The sequence below is a fragment of the Aquarana catesbeiana genome, linkage group LG06 (assembly GCF_042186555.1).
Source record: "Aquarana catesbeiana isolate 2022-GZ linkage group LG06, ASM4218655v1, whole genome shotgun sequence".
Taxonomy (NCBI): Eukaryota; Metazoa; Chordata; class Amphibia; order Anura; family Ranidae; genus Aquarana; species Aquarana catesbeiana.
This window is the reverse complement of record NC_133329.1, coordinates 369,568,055-369,589,260: the sequence shown is the minus strand read 5'-3', so window position 1 is coordinate 369,589,260 and position 21,206 is coordinate 369,568,055. Positions and strand designations below refer to the sequence as shown.

Genomic DNA, 21,206 nt, shown 5'->3' with positions numbered 1-21,206 from the left:
GCCCAGTTCCATTGATCGGGACCCGGACTTTCCAATTCCTGGTCACTGTGATATCCTCCGATTGGCTATCACAGTGATCAGTCACTGTGAAGCTCACCCCCCCCCCTGTTTTCTGCCTCTGCATGGACGAGAGAGATACATTGCATCACCCTATGTCCTTGCAGAGATAGAAAAAAAAAAAAAAGGAAACCTAGATCAGGGTCAAAGGTCAAGGTCACTATTTTTTTGGACAGCATTTTTATTTTAAATTAGTATCAGTGTCAGTTTGTATTAGTGCGTTTTAGGTAAGATTTTTTTTTTTTTTATATAATAGTGCACTATTGTTTCTGGACTGTACTATGGGTACAAACAGCAACATACATATGTAGTATTGCCGAGATCCTCAGGAGCAGGAGAATTTATTTTGGGTTGTTCTTTGGTGGTAGGTTATGGTAGTAAGAACAAATATACAGTTAAATTAAAAAAAAAAAAAAAAAAAAAGTTTTTTGTTTTTTTTTACTATTTATACTAGTTTTCCTTTGATAAAGATAAATAAATAAAAATAATAAAGAGATATCCATTACAATTTACCACCAAATGAAACAATGATCATATGTACAGTTTTGCTAACACATGCCAAAATTGCAAAGCTGGGCTTAGGCTTTTAGATTTGTTTTACCCTTAGGCGTGAAGGGGGTTAAAATATTCCTTCAACAGAGGTTTCCTTTTTCCTTTATAATTTCCAGATCTAACTTGAGGCAATTCACTTACTCATTCAGTTGCATACATTTCTCCTCTATTTGGGAGAGTTTAAATGCTTTTCTAATAAAATCTTGAACCACTTCTATTACTTCTGATTGTTTGTTGAAGGTCCAGCTATATTTTCACTGCGATTCTCCTCTTTCCTCTAACTACACTACATGTTGTGAAGTAAATGCTGCAGGAATGGTCACACTTGCAGTTTTGTACTTCCTATTTATTATAACAATTTGCACCAATTTCATAAACTTGGAGCAATTTTTTGCACCAAATTCACCTGCGTTAGGGCATTTTGCCTGCACATCAATGATAAATTCCCCTCTGAGTGTTTCCTCATTTCCAATGTTCAGGCTTAACAGGCTTCCTATTTCTTCCTTATTTAATTCTACTTAATAAGGTAATTGGTTAGAGGTCATCCGAGTCTGACATTTACTTCCCGAGTTCCCAAACTATCAAACATCAAGCAGTCAACAGGGCAGCAAATAGACTTTGAGTGATTTTTGACACTTATTGCCTTAAAGGGTGTTTCTACTTTTGCAGTCAAATTTGAGAAAACCTCACTATATGTTTGTTTGTTATGTGTTCTCATTCACATAGTATAACTAATCTTTATTATTGCTTACCTTTTAGATCAGTGGTTCTCAACTCCTGTCCTCAGGACCCACTAACAGGCCAGGTTTTAAGTATGAACTCAGGAAGATGCAGACTAGAATACTGCAATCACTGAGCAGCAAATGATATCACAGTTATCTTGCAAACCTGGCCTGTTAGTGGGCCCTGAGGACAGGGTTGAGAACCACTGTTTGAGGTTTCTAAGGAGAAGGTATCATGGCTGACTGCAAGGTTTTTTTTGAACAATGTTCGAGTGAGCCTGTCCTGATTACCAAAAAATGCAAGAAGCCCAGCCTCTACACCTTTAACCCTTTTTCAGGGCAGGCAGTGCTCAAATCTAGTTACAAATGATAATGAAGATCTGCCGACACAGTAGTCAGGGTTAATTACAGCATACATAGCTGCCCAGCCCCCTGGGATTGTTCCTTGCTGGAGGGTCCTAAACAGAGCATCTGAAAAAGTTAAGCTAGAATTTTTTAAACTTTTTTTTTTAAGTTATCCTATGGGAATGGAGGTATTTAACAAATATAAAGTAGGCATTATCCCAGTTTATCTGCAAAAGTGGAAATAAGCTTTAGTAATGGTATTGCCAAGTTATACTCCTTCATAAATTGGTGGAGGTTCAGGGGCTGTCCCTTTAAATAAAAAATGTTTTTGATCACTTTTATTGTTATCTCAAGGAATGTAAATACCCCTTGTGATAACAATACAGCATTACAGGTACTCTTTATGTAGACATCTGGAGTCTAAAACCCCAAATCTCTCATTTACCCTCAAAAGCAAAAAAAAACCCAAAAAAGTAATATGTTGCTTTAAAGTGGATGTAAACCCGATGTCATCCTTTCTAAACTACTGCCATAGGGGTTATCTATAAGGATATACATGTCTCCTGCATGTATCTTTAACTGTCAAATGTCTCCCCTCTGTCTGTTATGAGACCCGAAAAACTGCAGATTCTGTGGGTGGGTCTGTTGTCTGGAGCTCAGTGGGTGGAGTCATGATGTAAGACTCCCCGCCCACCTCTACACTCCCCTTGTCAATATGTATTTTCTCCTGTGTATTTCTTACACTGAACTTCTGCTATGATCTCTAACATCCAGTGAAAAGACCGGAAAGTAACCACATGACTTCAGCATGCCAAATCATGCTGAGGTGTGGAACAGCCAATCCTTGCAGAGCTGCTGAAGAAAGGAGTGGGAAAGGGAATTACAAAATAATGCATGTCTTAGGATAGTGCACGAGATATGTAAATCACCTGTCACTCACAGCAAGGGGGGACAAAGTTTTTCTCTGTTTGTCAAGATTTATCTCACTGAACAATAAAAGAGGATTGCTCAGAGATGGATTAACTCTTTGTGGCAAGACTGGGCTCAAATTATAGAAAATCTTATACTCTACAGTATGATAAAAAAAAAAAAAAAAAAAAAAAATAAAGGTCGGGTTTACATACACTTTAAGAAAAAAACAAAACAAAAAAGAAACCAACATGTTTACATGGCCTGAGAACCGGAAGTTCTCAGGCCACGTCGCTCCGTGCCTCCAAGGGCAAAGAGATGAGCGGTGGCCATCTTGTCATCACTTATCTCTATGGGAAAAGACTGCGGACAGTGGATGGTTCCCGGGCTTACCGATCGGAAAGGTAAGCCCAGGGAACCTCCGGGAAGTGGTGGGAATGGGGGGGGCGTGCATAAATTTCCAGTTAGGAGGCAAGTGGTTAAAAAGATCCTGTCGCCGGACCATTCATCTAAACAAAAAGATTCAAAAAAGGTTACATGTGCATTTAACTTATTTTATGCATGTTATTTATCTGTGTCAAGCCCTGCTGTATGTGAGATCAGAATAGGGTTGGAGGTGAGTCTATAATTTTTACATTTTGTCTGGACATTTGGATAGCTGTACAATCAGAATACATTCAGTAACGGGGTGGAAGCAGCAGCCTCTCTGCCTGCCTGTACCTTTTCTTAGTAGTTCTGGACATCTCTGCATGGCACACTCTACTTTTGCATTCTCAAAGTACGATCCCGCACTGGATACTTCTTGTTGCTGCGGAGAAACTTCACTTCCCTGAAGGAAAAGGGAGAACAGATTACAAGGCAAGTCCTGCAGCCTTATTTCCAAAAGATTGTCAGGTGATTCAACTGCTTTTAATCACTCTAAAAAGACACGCTGGTAGGTAAACTGGCTCCTGTCTAAATTGGCCCTAGTATGTGTATGAATGCGAGTTAGCTCCTGGAGGGCAGGGACTGTAGTAAATGTTCAATATGTAAAGTGCTGCGTAAATTGTCAGCGTTATACAAATACCTACAGTGCACTCAAAGTTTTCAGACCCCCTTTACTTTTTCAATTTTGTTAGGTTGCAGCCTGATACTACAATTGCCTCCCAAGCCAATTCTGACACTTCTCTCCTACATGTAAAAAGCATAATTTTTTTGCTAGAAAATTACTTAGGACCCCTAAACATTATATATGTTTTTTTTTAACAGATAACCTAGGGAATAAAATGGCGGTTGTTGCAACTTTTTATGTCACACTGTATTTGCGCAGCAATTTTTTAAACACAATTTGTTTTGGGGGAAAATAAACAAACACTTTCATGCATTTAAAAAACAAAAAAACAAAAAACAAAAAAAAACAACACACACTAGTTAGTCCAATTTGTATAATGTGTAAAGATGATGCTACACTGAGTAAATAGATACCCAACATGTCATGCTTTAAAATTGTGCACTCTCATGGAATGGCTCCAAACTTAGGAGGTCTAGTGCTAGAAATATTGCTCTAATTCTAACATTCTCGGTGATACCAACCGTGTGGTATGAATTACGCTTACATATGCGGGCACATCCTACGCATGCGTTCGCTTCTGTGTGCGAGCACATGGAGACGGGAGGGGCTCTTTAAAAAAATGTTTTATTGTTTAAATAAATTTAAAAAAAAAAAATGTATAATTTACACTTTCCCTTTAATTTTTTTAGTTTTTGTTCATTTTTATTCCTATTACAAGGAATGTAAACGTTGGCAGACGTGCCTCATAATGTCCTGCCCGCCCTCCGAGAGTCAGATGACTGGAGACCATCTGGTCCTCGGTCAGCTCTATGATAAACTTCTGCTGCCGGCAGGTTCATTCTCTGGCCTGCTGATCGCACGGGCGAGACTGGAGAAGCCCTGGAGGGCGGCGGAGGGACGTTGCCTCCCACCGCCTGTAAAAACAAACAATCAAGCAGCCATACAGCCGACATGATTTTTACGGTGCAGGGAATCGCCGGCTAAAAAAGAATGATATCTGAAAGATGCCTGCAGCTGCAGGCATCATTCAGATATCGCCACTTCAAGTCCCCATCATATGGCGTAAACCTGGGTGAAGGGGTTAAATTCATTTTTTTTCCTCAATAATCTACTCAGTACCCCATAATGGCAAAGTGAAAGCAGAATTTTAGAAATGTTCGCAAATGTACATTATGAAAAAGGTAAAACTGAAATCACATTGGCCTCAGAGCCGGTTCACATTGGGACAACTTGTCAGCCGATTTAGCCACCTGACAAGTCGCGTTCCGTTCTGTACAATGGAATATTGGATATTCAATAGGATTTAATGTTAATTAACCAATTACTTGGCAAGTCTATTGAAAAAAAAAAAAAAAAAAAAAAAAAAAAAAGAAAATCAGCTGAAATTATACATTTTTTGTTCATTGGAAGCTGGAAAATGATTGTGGATAAAAACCGGTCACACAAACGAGATGAGAATGAGATGAGATATTGCAGCTTATAAGACCTTAGATATATTGGCTGCCTTCGATTTCTTTCCAGGCTATTTCTCTTTATTTTCATATGGTGATCCTGCCAGTAACAGACTTCCTGTCCTAAAGTGACATGCTCCAGCTAGTAGATGGATCGAAATTCAACCGGTTCATCAGGGATGGGCCGAATTTTGATCCATGTGTGGTGGCTCCTTCTTAACAGAAGCCGATCTAGTTGAATGTCCTGTTGAAAAAAATTTTTCAATGAGCGGCTGCAGTCAATAGGTTGCAGCTGCTGATAAGTATATTCTGACAGCAATGTCAGAATAAAATCAAGTCAGCTGGGAGGACTCCTCCATTCATTTCGCTTGTGTGGATGGAGGAATCCGTTCTTTTTTTTCTCTATTGGCCCACTGGCTGATCCAAAAAAAAAAAAAAAAAAAAAAAAGGAATTATACACACCTAGGTGGATGCAGCATTGATCCGATGCTGCATCGGTCCCCTGCTGACTCTGCACAGAGAACTTAGTGATCAAGGACAGCGATCGCTCCATTTTCTCCCTCCGCTCTGAGCAGAGAGCCAGGACTGTCAGTCTCCGGTGCTCTGCTCTCCCCTCCAGTGCCCACTGGAGCATTGGGCTGTAGAGGGGCTGGCTTAGACTCTCAGTGGATTGCTGAGAGGCTGAGCCAGGTGGAGGTCTAGGCTTCTAGGTGGATCCCGACCATACGGTCAGAATCTTTGCAGAGTTTGGACTGGCTCTGTGACATCAGGAGGCTTCAGTCCGCTCTCGGCTGAAAACAGATCACAGGAGCGCAGAACGAACATGCACTGCTTTAAACTGGTCAGAGATGGCTCGAATCCTGGCTGAGATTTAAGCCATCTATGAGCAGGCGGATTGTACCAAAGTCGATCCATCAACTGATTTGGATACAACCAGCATGTCAAATTTTTAGGCTGCGATTATTACCAGCAGCTATAGCTAGCTATAATGACGGTGTTCTCCCCAGAAGAGATATCTCCACTGTGTTGATGGGTGAAATCGAGCAATTTTTTGCAGGAAAGAAAATCGCATTATCTATGGCAGCAGTTCTCAACTCCTGTCCTCAGGACCCACTAACAGGCCAGGTTTGCAAGATAACTGAAATACATCACATGTGATAGCATTTGTTGCTCAGTGATCGCAGTATTCTAGTCTGCATCTCCCCAAGGTAATACTTAAAACCTGACCTGTTAGTGGGTCCTGAGGACAGGAGTCGAGAACCACTGATCTATGGCCTACCTTAGGGACCTTAGATTGGCTTCTTGAGGGCAGGGACTGATGTGAATGTAAAAGACAGGGCTTGACAAATCCCATGCGCCATGTTGCCACAGTGAGCAGAAACCGTGTCCTGGCCCCCGTTAGCCCACCCGCTGCTGGCACCAGGTGCAAGCAACCCCCACCGACTGACGCCTTGGACATGCAATGCCAGGCAGCCAACCCAGTTCCCAACATCCAAAAAAAAAACAAACACAAAAAAAAAAAAAAAAAAAAAAACCCACAACAGAAAAAAACAAAAACAAAACCTCCAGCTCTGCTGCTTACCGCCAGCAAAGTTTTCCCTTTCCTCCCCACACACCGGCACCCCTGCGAACTCTCCGCGTAGGCTGCGCAGAAAAACTCCCTGGCACCAGCCAATCCGCATGTGCCGTGGCACCACCCCTGGTGAGAATAGTGCAACCTACACACCATAAAACCACAACACAACCACAACACACACAAGTGTCAAATCCTCACATCCTGGGAGCCCCAAAGGGACACGCATCCCCCCAAAACCACACAGTGAGTAAGCCATCCCACCCTGCAGCACCGCAACCAAATGAAACAACCGCCTGACCCCCCAATCAAATATTTTAGGTTTTTAAAAAAAAAAAAATGTATATAACTTTTTTAGCTGGCTCCTAGATTCAAAGAAAATGTGTCAAGCCCTGGTATAAATATGTAAAAGCGCTACGTAAATTGAATGCACCATATAAGTGCCTGCAATAAAGATAATAATCAGAACCACAACAAAGCTCTCAAAGGACAGCAGGAAAAAAGGAAACATTTTCCATCTGGCTTCCATGATTTGACAAGACCCAATAAGACACATACACTACCCATCATATATATCACTATACATGGTTTGCCGGGTATCACGCCTTACCTGGAACTCATTGACAAACTGCGCCATGACAAACTCGTGTCTCTCACTAGCAGCCGGCTCAGATAGGAGGTCAGGTAAGTTTTTTGGAGCGTGGACTTTCCTCTGTGTGCTCATTCCATTCACATGATCATCAAATCCAACATTACCAGGGAGTTGAAAGCGCTGATCCTGGGGGCCAAAAGGTCCCATAAGCTCATCTGGCCATACTGTCCTGGGAACTGGGGAGAGAACACAAGAAAAGTCATATGTAATCACAGGATCAACTCCATACAGGCAAACATCAAAATCCAAAGATCAAACACACACAGAAGAGAGACGTTTTACCTGCCTAACGATTTGTATTTCCAGCCATTCAGTACTGGGATTTACACAGCACAGCCAGGAAGAGGACAACACCCAGACACACATCCCCCATCCCATCCCATCCCCCACACTAACCCTCCACATGTCAGCGAGATTAGCACATCTGACACTGAATGCTGCCCTGCCAGTCTGAGTAGAGAGGATTGCAACTGAAGTTAAAGGTACATACAAAATGAATGTAGCCAAGTATAAGGGCTAGTTTACACTTGCTTCAAAACAAGGCTTTGGACATGCTTTGTTAAAGCTCTCTTAACGCCAGTCAAAGCTCCCGTCACTAAATAAAATGGTTAGTTTACAGTCCTGAGTCCTGTTGATGAACAAATGAAGTACCTCTGAAATAAATTATATATATATATATATATATATATATATATATATATATATATATATATACACATACATATATATATAAAATTGTACAGGTTTTATATCGCGCCAACAGTTTGTGCAGCGCTTTGCTATATATATATATATATATATATATATATATATATATATATATATATATATATATATATATATATATATATATATACATACATACACACACACACACACACACACATATATATATATATTTTTTTTTTTTTAAAGTTTTATTATTGCAAAAATCATCAACAAACACATGTATCATAATATTGCATAGTGATCATCTAAAAGTGGTAACACCCCATTACATACGATTAAACCATCCATACAAATTCAAGAGATTATATATATATATATATATATATATATATATATATATATATATATATATATATATATATATATATATATATAAAATTTGTACTTTCAAATTGCCTTAAAAATCCCATTTCAGGAGGTACATAATTTTTTCATATACATAGGGACGATGGCAATTTACACACCAGGCTGCAGGAGTCTTTCAATTGATTCTAGCTTACAGTCCCATTTACACCTTGTGTTTGCTTCGGCTTCGCTTCAAAAATGATACCCCATGTCGCTTTAGCGGTGCTTCAAAGCATCTTCAAAACCTCCATAGAGCTCTATGACAAAGCTGGTTTGAAGAAGCACTTGCTGCTTTTGAGAGGCTTTAATTCAGCTTCAGCTTCGCTTTGTTTTGAAGAAATTGCAGGTGAGAGATAGAAACACACACACAGGGCATCTGCCAAGCTTCAACAAAGCTTAAAAAGAGCATCACAGAAGCCTCGTCGAAGCATCAAAAACACATCATAAAAGCATGTTGAAGCAGCAGGAGCTTTAATGTGCGTTGAAGCCAAAGCAAGTGTAACAGCTAGTATACACTTGCTTCCAAACAAGGCTTCGGACAGGCTTTGTTAAAGCTCTCTGAACGCCAGTCCACGCTCCGGTCACTAAATAAAATGGTTAGCTTACAGTCCTGTTTACATCTTGCTTTTGCTTGGGGCTTCGATGAGGCTACGTGGCGCTTCAGTGGGGCTTCAAGCAAGCTTTGCCATAGACTTCTATGGAGGCTTTGAAGAAGCTTTGAAGCACCACTAAAGCGACATGGGGTATAATTTTTGAAGCGAAAGCCAAAAACAAGGTGTAAACAGGACTTTGCTTTGACTGGCATTCAGAAAGCTTAAACAAAGCGTGTCCAAAGCCTTGTTTTGAAGCAAGTGTAAACTAGTCCTAACTCTAAACAAACTTCCCCCTCCCCTACATGCAGCTCACAGTGGACAATAGAGGCAGTGATGTCCATCCAAAAAGCACTGGGCGGTCTAGGTGCGGCCAGCTACTGATTGACAAGCTACAGCAGAGATATGCAATTAGAGGACCTCAAGCTGTTGCAAAACTACAAGTCCCATCATGCCTATGCCTCTGGGTGTCATGCTTGTTGCTGCCACAAACGATCCAAGGTTTGGTGTTACCCCAACATTACCTTCGTCCCTAATTCAATACATATATACAAGGGGTTCGCCCTGGGACTTTGAGTGAGGTGAATATGGTTAGTCAAGAAACATGTCATGGAAGTAAAATAATGTAGATTTATTACAATTGTTGCATCTGAAACAACAGCAATAACTACAGGCTAATAAAATATGCATATAATGTGAACATGAGACAATCCACATACATGGTAAAACAATATATACCAATATACAAACATCAGAGAAATTTGCAAGCATGAGTAGTACCCGACGACGTTTCGCGAGACCGCGCTCGCTCTTCAGGGGTAAATGCTTTGCTAAATCTGTAATACAAGTAGTAAATCAAATGAATGAGAGTATGTTGCATCAAATAGGCAGGAAAGTGAGTAACCATGGGGGTCAGGCTAGGGACCCCATACTCACCAATGGGCTGGAACAGGCCATCAGTCGCTGATTGCACCGGCGGCGGCTGCAATAAACATCCAACACGGGAGCTGAGGAGGCGGAGCAAAAGGTAACCCCAATGGGGGGGGGGGGGGACACAACCAGAGCACCAACATGGCCTTGGTAGATACAAATATAAAAGTGTCCCTAGAAGTCTGCCCTTGCCCATGATCATGAACTGTAAAGATGGTAAAAAAATATATATGTATATATCAGAAAGACCCTGCGAATAAGGTAAACCTTCCTGCTGTGTTGAGTATGCATATTGCAAAAATAATATTATGTAGATGCAGGTGATTTTCCTACATTGTTTCATATACATATAAAATGTATAGGGACCAGCATAAAGTAAATGCTGGTATATGTTGGGAGACTTAAAGGGCATAAATAAAAGGACATTACAGAGTAACAAAATGTTGGGCCAGTAAGTGTGCATATTGAGTGGAATAGAGTGGGGGTTGGAGGAAAAGGCAAACAAAATGTGCTAAAAGGTCAACTAAGCTAAACGGCAAACAATTTACCTGGGGGGGGACCAAATGCTCCACCCCCAACGTCATGTGCGAACAGGGCGGCGTACGAGCACTGAACACACTCGTCGATGCTGGGGCCGCAAAATGCGGTGTCCCCCATTGTTCGGGATGGCAAAACATAGCCCAAGGGTAATGACACCAGGATTGGCGCCCCCGATGGGCATGGAAGACATGACGTCGATATGTGGGTCCCCCCCAAAACCACAAGGGCAGGAGGGGACAGCAGGGGGTCTAGGAAGACCCCCTTTGACATATATTGTTTTACCATGTATGTGGATTGTCTCATGTTCATATTATATGCATATTTTATTGGCCTGTAGTTATTGCTGTTGTGTTTCAGATGCGCAACAATTGTAATAAATCTACATTGTTTTACTTCCATGACATGTTTCTTGACTAACCGTATTCACCTCAAAGTCCCAGGGAGAACCCCTTGTATATATGTATTGAATTAGGGATGGAGGTGATGTTGGGGTAACACCAGACCTTGGATCATTTGTGACAGCAACAAGCATGATGCCCAAATGCATGATGGGACTTGTAGTTTTGCAACAGCTGGAGGTCCTCTAATTTTACTTCCATGACATGCTTCTTGACTAACCATATTCACCTCAATCAAAGTCCCCGGCTGAACCCCTTGTATATAGGCTTGTGGCTGTCAGAGTCTTGCTATGCCTCATGGGACTTGTAGTTCTGTAACAGCTGGAGGTCCGCTGATTGCATATCCCTGAGCTACAGGGTTGAGAATCAGCAGTGACCATGATGGTAGCCACACCCCCTGCAATATCTCACCCTGCTGTATTGCAAGCTACATGGGAGCCATAGTTCTACTGTAACCACTTCAGCTTAGGAAGGTTTTACCCCCCCCTCATGTCCAGGACATTTTTTGCGATATGGCACTGTGTTACTTTAACTGACAATTACGACGATGTACCCAAATAAAATTGATGTTCTTTTCCCCACAAATAGAGATTTCTTTTGGTGGCATTTGATCACCTCTGCGACTTTTTTTTTTTGCCAAAAAAATACGACAATTTTGAAAAAAAACACACAATATTTTTTACTTTCTGCTATAAAACACATCCAATAAAAAAATGTACAAAATCTAATTTATTCATCAATTTAGGCCAATATGTATTTTGCTACATATTTTTTGAAAAAAAAAAAAGTCCCAATAAGCGTATATTGATTAGTTTGCGCAAAAGTTATAGCTTCTTCAAACTATGGGATAGATTTTTGGACTTTTTATTTTTTTCTTTACTAGTAATGATGGCAATCAGCAATTTTTTTAGTGCGACTGCGACTTTTCAGCGGACAAATCTGACACCAAGTGACACTTTTTGAGGGACCAGTGACACCAATACAGTGATCAGAGCTAAAAAAAAAAAAAAAAAAAGCACTGTCACTGTACTAATGACATTGGCTGGGCAGGGGTTAAATATGTTCCCTGATAGTGCTTGCTAACTGTGTGGGGGATGCTTTGACTGGGGGAAGCAGAAACACAAGATCTCCATCTTCCCCTCTGACAGAACGGCGATCTGCCGTGTGGTTTACATAGGCAGACTGCCGTTCTCTCTGCCTCAGGAACGATCGGCGTGTTCACGGAACCCGTCGATTGGCTCCCGCTGTGTCCAATCACAACAGGAGCGGGTCACCGATGCAGGTACATGATTTCATGCTGCAGTAAATGTACATGGGGCAGTCCAGAAGCGGTTAAACAATAGCTATTCAGGTAAAGAGGTAAAAAATTGCAAATAAAAAAAAAATAATATAGCATATACAAATGCAACACAAGTCATATTGTAATTGAATGTTATTAAAAATGAACTTTCCTTTTCAATCTGCAGCTCTGTAATTTTCTGTAAAATGCAATGCAATATGGCCACCTGGAGTCCTTCTGTACACAGATGGTATACAGAACACCCCCTGAAAATGTCATTTCCTGCTTGTGTGATTGGCTTATAGATTTTCCCAAAAGTCTCCACTAAGATACAAATTCAATTTTCAGCATCCACTGCAACAAAAATTTTGTTTTTGGCGAGATACTCCCAAAGGGAAATCACGTCTAAAGGGATGCAGACCCTGCCACTTTCCTCATTAGAGATGCGGCAGCTGATTGAGAATTATAAAATCACTCCCATACAAATGCACTCTGCACAGGGGCACAAACAGCTATTTCTTCAGAATAACAAAAAGGTAGGAATTTACAACAAAGTTCATTAAAATCCCTGCAATGTACATAGATCACCGGGGGGGGGGGGGGGGGGGGGGATGTTCTTTTCTCAACAAAGTGGAGTTTCTCTTAAAAACAAGTAAATATAATATACCTTCCTATTTACCAATGTTAGCAGCATAAGGATTATAAATAGTTAATTATGCTTGAGATAGCTTAGTACCACTTTAAAAACCCCGTAGGACCAACAGGCCACCTCACTCACACTAAACTTCTGTACATATCCAAGATCAGTGGACAACCCAGTGCAGGAGCTGTGCAGACGATGTGTACTGTGCATCAACACAGCCTATTCTTCATAGGTTTTAATGGAAAAGCTGCCATTGTGGGGCTTGTATTAGCTGGCTTTTTCATTGGCCTATAGAGGAAAGAACAGTGTCCTTCATAGGCCACCTTCACCCATGGGAATGAGGACCTGTGCAAGTTGCCTTGTAGTCAACACACTCCCCATTTGCATCTGATAGGACTGGGTGCCAGCCGATTACCCCCACATTTCTCACATCACCTATTATGCCACATTAGTTTTGTAGGGCAAAAAGAGCAGCAGGGGAGTAAAAGGAAGGCAAGAATAAAGTGAAATGCGGATTTTTCAAGCATCTTCATTTTAAAGCGGAGTTCCACCCAAATTTTGAACAATATCTGTATGTATTCTCTTCCTTGCCTAGATGCTGACATGCCGTTTAAAAAAATTTAAATCGCCGTAATTATCTTTTATTTTTCTATTCTTCTTTGCACTTCCTGGTTCTCCTCCTGTGGGAGTAGGCGTGTTTCTAGCCTCTCCTAGACTCCTGGGAGCTAGTCTCAGGCTTCCCAGGATGCCACTGAGCATGTGCGGGAACGAGCGGTGAATGCTGGGAGCACAGCATTCACCACATCCAGGAAATAAATGCTTGTGGGCTTCAAATGCCCACAATGAAGATGGAAACCGCCTGCAGTGAATAATATAAGTTATTCTTTCCGACGAAATCTGACACAGGCGGACATATTACACACAATATGTGAGTATGTAATGCTGAGAAGAAAAGTTTGTGAATGAACTCAACAAAAAAAAAAAAAAAACGATAGATAGGTGGACCCCCGCTTTAAAATACCGCAAGCTTTAGGCTTGTAATGAATGTTTTACTGAGGTTTCTACTGAAGAGTGCAAGAAACCGAGCTGACTGAATTGATGAAAAAATATTGAAATAACACTTTATGGGAAATGAAGGCTTTCAATGTCTAAACATTCTTTTCCTGTGAAAAAAACAATGCTTGTAATATATATTTGTACACTAACCATTTGAAGGAAATTTTTACATGAGATAATAATGAAAATACAGTAATTAAATCCATCTTCGTGAACTGAGCCCAACAGGTAGTAAAAGCTCCATGTCTTGGTCAATGACCTTACTTGCTGCTTTTGATACCCTGTCTTCAGGAATCTGACTCTGCTCCTCCAGCTGCCCTCCACTGCATTTACTTACCCAGACCTAGTGGAATGAAAAGGTGGTGGTGTTGAACTTCTTTCTCCAAAAAGCACCTCTTAAAGCAGAGTTTTGCTGGAAAAAAAAATATTAAAAGCCAGCAGCTACAAATACTGCAGCTGCTGACTTTTAAAATATGGACACTTACCTGTCCAGAGAGCCCGCGGTGTCGCCAGCCGAAGCCGATCCGTCCTTCGGCTCTCGGCTGCTGCCGCCGCCATACTCGGTAAGGAAATAAGGAAGTGAAGCCGTGTGGCTTCACTTCCTGGTTCCCTACTGCGCATGCACGAGCCGCGCGTCCTCACAGGTCCCTGCTGTATTCTGTGTCTCACAGAATACAGCGGGGGAGGACGGGGTAGGCGGCGGAAGTGGCGTAGGTCACCGCAATCACTGCGGTGATCTATGCCAGGAAGTGGGAGCAAATACCTGTATGAGACGGGTATCTGCTCCCTCCTCCCCCCTGAAAGATGCCAAATGTGACACCGGAGGGGGGGAGGAATCCAAAAAGTGTAAGTTCCATTTTTGGGTGGCACTCCACTTTAATGTTTTTACTACACCTCCTTCTCTTCTTTTAAAGGTCACTGCATTTGTCTTTTTTACTCCAGTTTCCCTCTTGTTTTAACCCTATGCAATGGACACACACTACTACTCACCCTAAAGAAAACATCAACCTTGAATTCTCCCAACTCTGCACTCTTGCATACATCTCATTCCCGTAATGAGAGCTGAAAGCGGACTCCTCATATTCCCCAACCACTTTTTATATGAGCTTAGAGTGGTTTTTAAGGTTCAAAGTTTATCTTCATGCATTAAGGTAAAAAAACCTTCTCTGTGCAGCAGCCCCCTAATATGTACCTAAGCCCCATCGTGATCCAGTGAAGTGCACAAGAGCCTCGGCTCTCTGAGGACTGTGCCTCCTCATTGGCTGAGACAGCAGCGGGAGCCATTACTGTCAATCACGGCCACTAAGCCAATAGGGAGTGATGGAGTAGGGCCAAGCCTCAGCTCTGTGTGAGAACGGACAAGCAGAGCTGCGGCTTGGGAGCCCCTTTGCAAGCTGCTTGCTGTGGGGGCACTTGGCAGGAGGGAGAGGACAGGAGCGCCAGCGGGGGACCTGAGAAGAGGAGGATCGGGACTGCTCCTTGCAAAAGTACTGCACAGAGCAGGTAAGTACGTTTATTATTAAAAAAAAAAAAAAATAACTTAGCCCTTAATATCACTTTAACGCAACCCCTTACGTATGTCAGGTGGTGTAGCAGCTACATAAGGTTCATCAGAGCCTGAGGATCCTGCAGTAGAGAAAGCACGGGTTCCTCTCACCCTTGTCATAAGGGAACAGAACCCGGGGAGGTAGGTGACGAGCCTGGCTCTGCTGCAAAGTGCCTGCAAAACAACAAAGCATTATTTTAAAGTTTCATAAATAATAATAATAATAATAAGTATTGTATATTTAATACATCAAATAAACCAAGTGTTAGAAAGTGTGAGTAAAACTGGCAATCAATTTTTAGGATTTTTTTTTTTTCTGTGGGATTTGAACCCATGAGTCTTTCAATACCTGAATGTTTTTTTTGAAGGTAGAGGTGCTAACTGCTAGCCTATTGGTAAGTAATCAGCTTAAAGTAAACCTGTCAAATTGTACAAATCTTGTCTAAGAAGGCTACACATGGTGCCTATTACCACTGATGGAACTTCTGCCATAGCAGCCCAAGTGTGGAGGGACATGGAGGCAGCAGCGGGAATGAACAGAGTGATTGCATAGTTACATAGTTGGACCAATGTAACTATGTACAGTATCTCACAAAAGTGAGTACACCCCTCACATTTTTGTAAATATTTTATTACATCTTTTCATGTGACAACACTGAAGAAATGACACTTTGCTACAATATAAAGTAGTGAGTGTACAGCTTGTATAACAATGTAAATTTGCTGTCCCCTCAAAATAACTCAACACACAGCCATTAATGTCTAAACCGATGGCAACAAAAGTGAGTACACCCCTAAGTAAAAATGTCCAAATTGGGCCCAATTAGCCATTTTCCCTCCCTGGTGTCATGTGACTCATTAGTGTTACAAGGTCTCAGGTGTGAATGGGGAGCAGGTGTGTTAAATTTGGTGTTATCGCTCTCACTTTCTCATACTGGTCACTGGAAGTTCAACATGGCACCTCATGGCAAAAAACTCTCTGAGGATCTGAAAAAAAAGAATTGTTGCTCTACATAAAGATGGCCTAGGCTATAAGAAGATTGCCAAGACCCTGAAACTGAGCTGCAGCACGGTGGCCAAGACCATACAGCGGTTTAACAGGACAGGTCCACCAAAGAAGTTGAGCGCACGTGCTCAGCGTCATAGCCAGAGGTTTAGTTTGGGAAATAGACGCATGAGTGCTGCCAGCATTGCTGCAGAGGTTGAAGGGGTGGGGGGTCAGCCTGTCAGTGCTCAGACCATATACCGCACACTGCATCAAATTGGTCTGCATGGCTGTCGTTCCCGAAGGAAGCCTCTTCTAAAGATGATGCACAAAAAAAGCCCGCAAACAGTTTGCAGACAACAAGCAGACTAAAGTCATGGATTACTGGAACCTGATGAGACCAAGATAAACTTATTTGGTTCAGATGGAGTCAAGCATGTGTGGGGGCAACCAGGTGAAGAGTACAAAGACAAGTGTGTCTTGCCTACAGCCAAGCATGGTGGTGGGAGTGTCATGGTCTGGAGATGCATGAGTGCTGCTGGCACTGGGGAGCTACAGTTCATTGAGGGAACCATGAATGCCAACATGTACTGTGACATACTGAAGCAGAGCATGATCCCCTCCCTTCGGAGACTGGGCTGCAGGGCAGTATTCCAACACGATAACGACCCCAAACACACCTCCAAGATGACCACTGCCTTCGAAAGAAGCTGAGGGTAAAGGTGATGGACTGGCCAATCATGTCTCCAGACCTAAACTCTATTTAGCATCTGTGGGGCATCCTCAAATGGATGGTGGAAGAGAGCAAGGTCTCCAACATCCACCAGCTCCGTGATGTCATCATGGAGGAGTGGAAGAGGACTCCAGTGGCAACCTATGAAGCTCTGGTGAACTCTATAACCAAGAGGGTTAAGGCAGTGCTGGAAAATAATGGTGGCCAAACAAAATATTGACACTTTGGTCCCAATTTGGACATTTTCACTTAGGGGTGTTGCCAGCGGTTTAGACATTAATGGCTGTATGTTGAGTTATTTTGAGGGGACAGCAAATTTACACTGTTATACAAGCTGTACATTCACTACTTTACATTGTAGCAAAGTGTCATTTCTTCAGTGTTGTCACATGAAAAGATAGAATAAAATATTTACAAAAATGTGAGGGGTGTACTAGAGCTGCACAATTAATCGTTAAAAGATCACGATCTCGATTCACCTCCTCTGATGATCTATGTTGTGGAGTGTCTCCATTCTTTCATGTTACAAGTATAGAGTTCTCTGCTTACTCTGGCAGCCTGCCAAGATTTTAACATCTTTGTAACTCTTTTAGATCAAAGGGATTAAACTTCTGTGTGAATTTGCAGGAAGTTTAACCACTTAAAGTCTAAACCTTTTTCTGACCTTTTTTGCTAGAAAATTACTTGGAACCCCCAAACATTATATATATTTTTTGTAGCAGAGACCCTAGAGAATAAAATGGGGATTGTTGCAATATTTTATGTCACAATGTATTTGCACAGTGGTCTTTCAAATGTAATTTTTTGGGAAAAGTACACTTCAATGAATAAAAAAAAAAAAAAAAAAAAAAAACGAAACAGTAAAGTTAGTCCAATTATTTTGTTTAATGTGAAAGATGATGTTACGCCATAAGAATCGTGAGAGAATTGTGATCTATGTTCTAAGCAAAAAAATTGCGATTCTCATTTTAGCCAGAATCGTGCAGCTCTAGGGTGTACTCACTTTTGTGGGATACTGTATATACCATACCCGTGGGATTGCCCTTGAAGCTGGAAATCAATGTAGCAGACACCGCTACTCCAGTGATACCCACCTGCTTCCGGTTTGAAACGCATTGGAGGTTTCCGGTTGGAAGTTTACTGTGGGGGTTCACTCTATGACAGCAAACAACAACTGGATGTACCACATAGGCTACTTTCACACTGAGGCATTATTCAGATGCTAAAGGGCCAAAAATAGTGCCTGTAAAGTGCCTGAAAAACGCCTCTTCTGCCACCCTAGTGTGAAAGCCCTGAGGGCTTTCACACTGGAGCGGTGCGCTTGCAGGATGGGAAAAAAAGCCGGGCTAGCAGCATCTTTGGGCCATTGCAGGATCGGTGAATACACTGCTCCTAAAATGCCCCTGCCATTGAAATCAATGGCCAGCGCTGCCGAAGCGCCCGCAAAGCACATTGCCTGCGGCACATTGAACCCTTTTTTGGCCGCTAGCGGGGGTTAAAAGCACTCTGCTACCGGCCGAAAAGCACCTCTACAACTACGGTAAAGCACCGCTAAAACTAGTGGCGCTTTACCACTACTGCGCTCTCGGTGTGAAAGGGCTCATACTGTGAAGCACAATCATGTGATGTTGACCCTCGTTTTTCAATGTAACATTGTGATCAACTATGTTTCAACACTCACAAATTACAAAGGGAGGGGTTTGTTACTATTATGTGTAATATAAAAATGTGAAATGAAAAATGTGTTTTATTGAAACATATATGTATATATTTTCTGGTTGCCTAGAAAATCCCATGCATAGGAAATCTATATAGGAGGGATGGTGGCAACCATTTCCTGCACTTTACAGTGATTATTTGCTATAAACAACAATCTGGAAACTCATGCACATAAAGTGACCCTGTCACCATCACAAAGGAAAAGGACAGCAATTGGGAGTCAGTCGCAGCTTTAAGAGCAGCTTTAGGGGGACCAGTTTCAGTGCTGAAGGGAGCCTGCTGGAACGAGGAGTAAGGCAAGTATTTTCTCCTTAATCCTCTGCCCGTAGAGTAAATGAGCAAAACAAGTAGATTTTTTTCATTTTCAGAGAGTTGGGCTGTAAGGCCGCCGATTCATTTAGGCCCTGTTCACACAGGCTTCAGCTTGTAAGAGTGCAGTGTGTACAGCATGCTTTCGCTAAGCTTTTAAAAAGTATTTGGGAAGCTTTTTGCAAGCTAGGATCAGCTTTTTTGGAGGCCTTTAAAAGAACTTTTAAGCCTTGTATTCATGTCTGGTTCAGCAGGAACCGGATGACTTTCGGTCCCGGTGTACAGCTGTCTGTGCTACAGAAGACAGTCTCATGACTGGCTTCTGTCAGGCGGGCATGCTGGAAAGCCAGCATCCAACCCGCATGTGATCAGCACTGATCACTGTATTCTGGTGCTGGGGGCAGTCCCCCTATCAGGAAACAAAGACACAGCGGGAAAAATTGCCGCACTAAGATTGCTTGTGTTAGTACGGCGAACTCTATTTTTTTTGCTCAGCCCTAGTGTGTACCAGGCTTTAGCTCAGTTTAGGGAGATTAAAGCGGAGTTCCACCCAAAAGTCGCTGGACTCCAAGACAGGTAAGTATCCGATTATTAAAAGTCAGCAGCTGCTGGCTTTAAATTTGTGCAGCGGTGGGCAGACCTCCGCTTTAAAGTGGAACTAAAAGCAAGAACTTTGCTTTTGCATTTTGAAGAATAAGTAAGGGAGGGTTATAACCCCTGTCAGGTTATTTTTTGCCATCTGCGTCCCACTGAGATTTCCCTTCATTTCCTGTCCCATAGCCAAAACAGGAAGTGAGATGGAAAAGAAATGCTGATTATACCTTATATCAGAGCGTCTCCCAGCACTCACGTGACTCCTCTGCGCTCTCCCCTCCCCTCCAAGGAGTCACGTGAGTGCCGGGAGACGCTCTGATATAAGGTATAATCAGCATTTTTTAATATAACAGACACAAGGGCACATAATGTTATTTTACAGATGGGATGTTTATAGTGTAGTGGCTTAACAACCACTTTAAGATCTCTGTTTATCTCCTCCAAACTGGAGCAGAATGGTACTTTACAGCTGAACCCCAGCCTTACCTTTTTTCCAGTCTCCAGTCCTTTCCTTTTTCTGAAACAGATTACTCTCCATTCCCTGCCAACGTGCATCTTTACAAAATAACTCTTTGGAGTTGCAGCAGCCATCTTAAAGCGGTAGTAAATTCGGCCACTCCGAGTATCAGTATAATTAAAGGCACTATGCCATAGCTTTCTAAAACAATCCACATTATAGCAGTAGTAAACCTACTTTTCCATCATGGCGGCAATCTCACACATGTGCCAAGTCTTGTTTTAGTTTCGGGGTTACTATGGCAACCATCCCTTATATCTCCGAGTCCAGTGCTCAGTGCTGATGTCTACACCCTCTGACATTGCAAGTCACATGGAGTGTTTCAGAAAGTTGTGAACACACCTGTAGTTATGTGTGATTGCAAGGCAATGCCGCATAGCAGTGATATGGGGGGGGGGGGGGGGGGGTACAGCATCTGCATAAAGTAACCAATGGCACATAGACCATTCTGTAAATGGGGCCAAATCTGCACATGTGCCAGTGACATCATTAAAGAAACATCACCCGATTTCTACTTCATGGCGGAGGTTAGAGTAATTCTGAGTACAAAGATATGTTCACTATTTCTTAATACTTTAAATGGGGACAATTGTAAGTGTAGAGGTTACTATTGCTTTAAGCCCTCTTTATTTTCCCGTATAAACAACTTCAACCATTCATAAATCCCCTCTCCTCCTGATTTGTGCTGTTGTTGGCATGTCTCAGTAGCTATTTCTGTCATTTATCATTTTGTTCCTGAGCATTATATGAAAGAACACATTTGTGGCAACCTTTTTAGACATGCAGCCTCAGACATTCAATCAACAGATTGCACGACTAAAATCTGCAGCAACCAGTGGCCGAGGAGCAATGCATGTCTAAAGGGATGCTGCGGACGTGTTCTACGACAGTGTGCTGTGACGCTTATAGAAACTTGTCAGCCCCTTCCACAAGACGCAAAGCAAATCTGCACGTTGAGCAAATGGAAGGGGGGAACAAGGA

The 21,206-nt window shown here is 42.1% G+C and overlaps 1 protein-coding gene across 3 annotated transcripts in view; it reads right to left on the bottom strand.

Annotated features, from left to right (window-relative positions):
* The window catches only part of MMADHC (metabolism of cobalamin associated D), a 37,882-nt gene that overhangs the window by 12,173 nt on the left and 4,503 nt on the right, over positions 1–21,206 (bottom strand). For 2 of the 3 annotated variants that reach the window (XM_073634203.1, XM_073634204.1), the window contains 3 exons: positions 15,398–15,542; positions 7,271–7,488; positions 3,306–3,414 (listed from right to left, as the gene is read on the bottom strand). In XM_073634203.1, coding sequence (XP_073490304.1) covers positions 3,306–3,414; positions 7,271–7,488; positions 15,398–15,542 — 472 coding nt within the window. The remainder of the gene's footprint in view (positions 1–3,305; positions 3,415–7,270; positions 7,489–15,397; positions 15,543–21,206) is intronic. The other variant, XM_073634205.1, reaches the window with a different exon arrangement.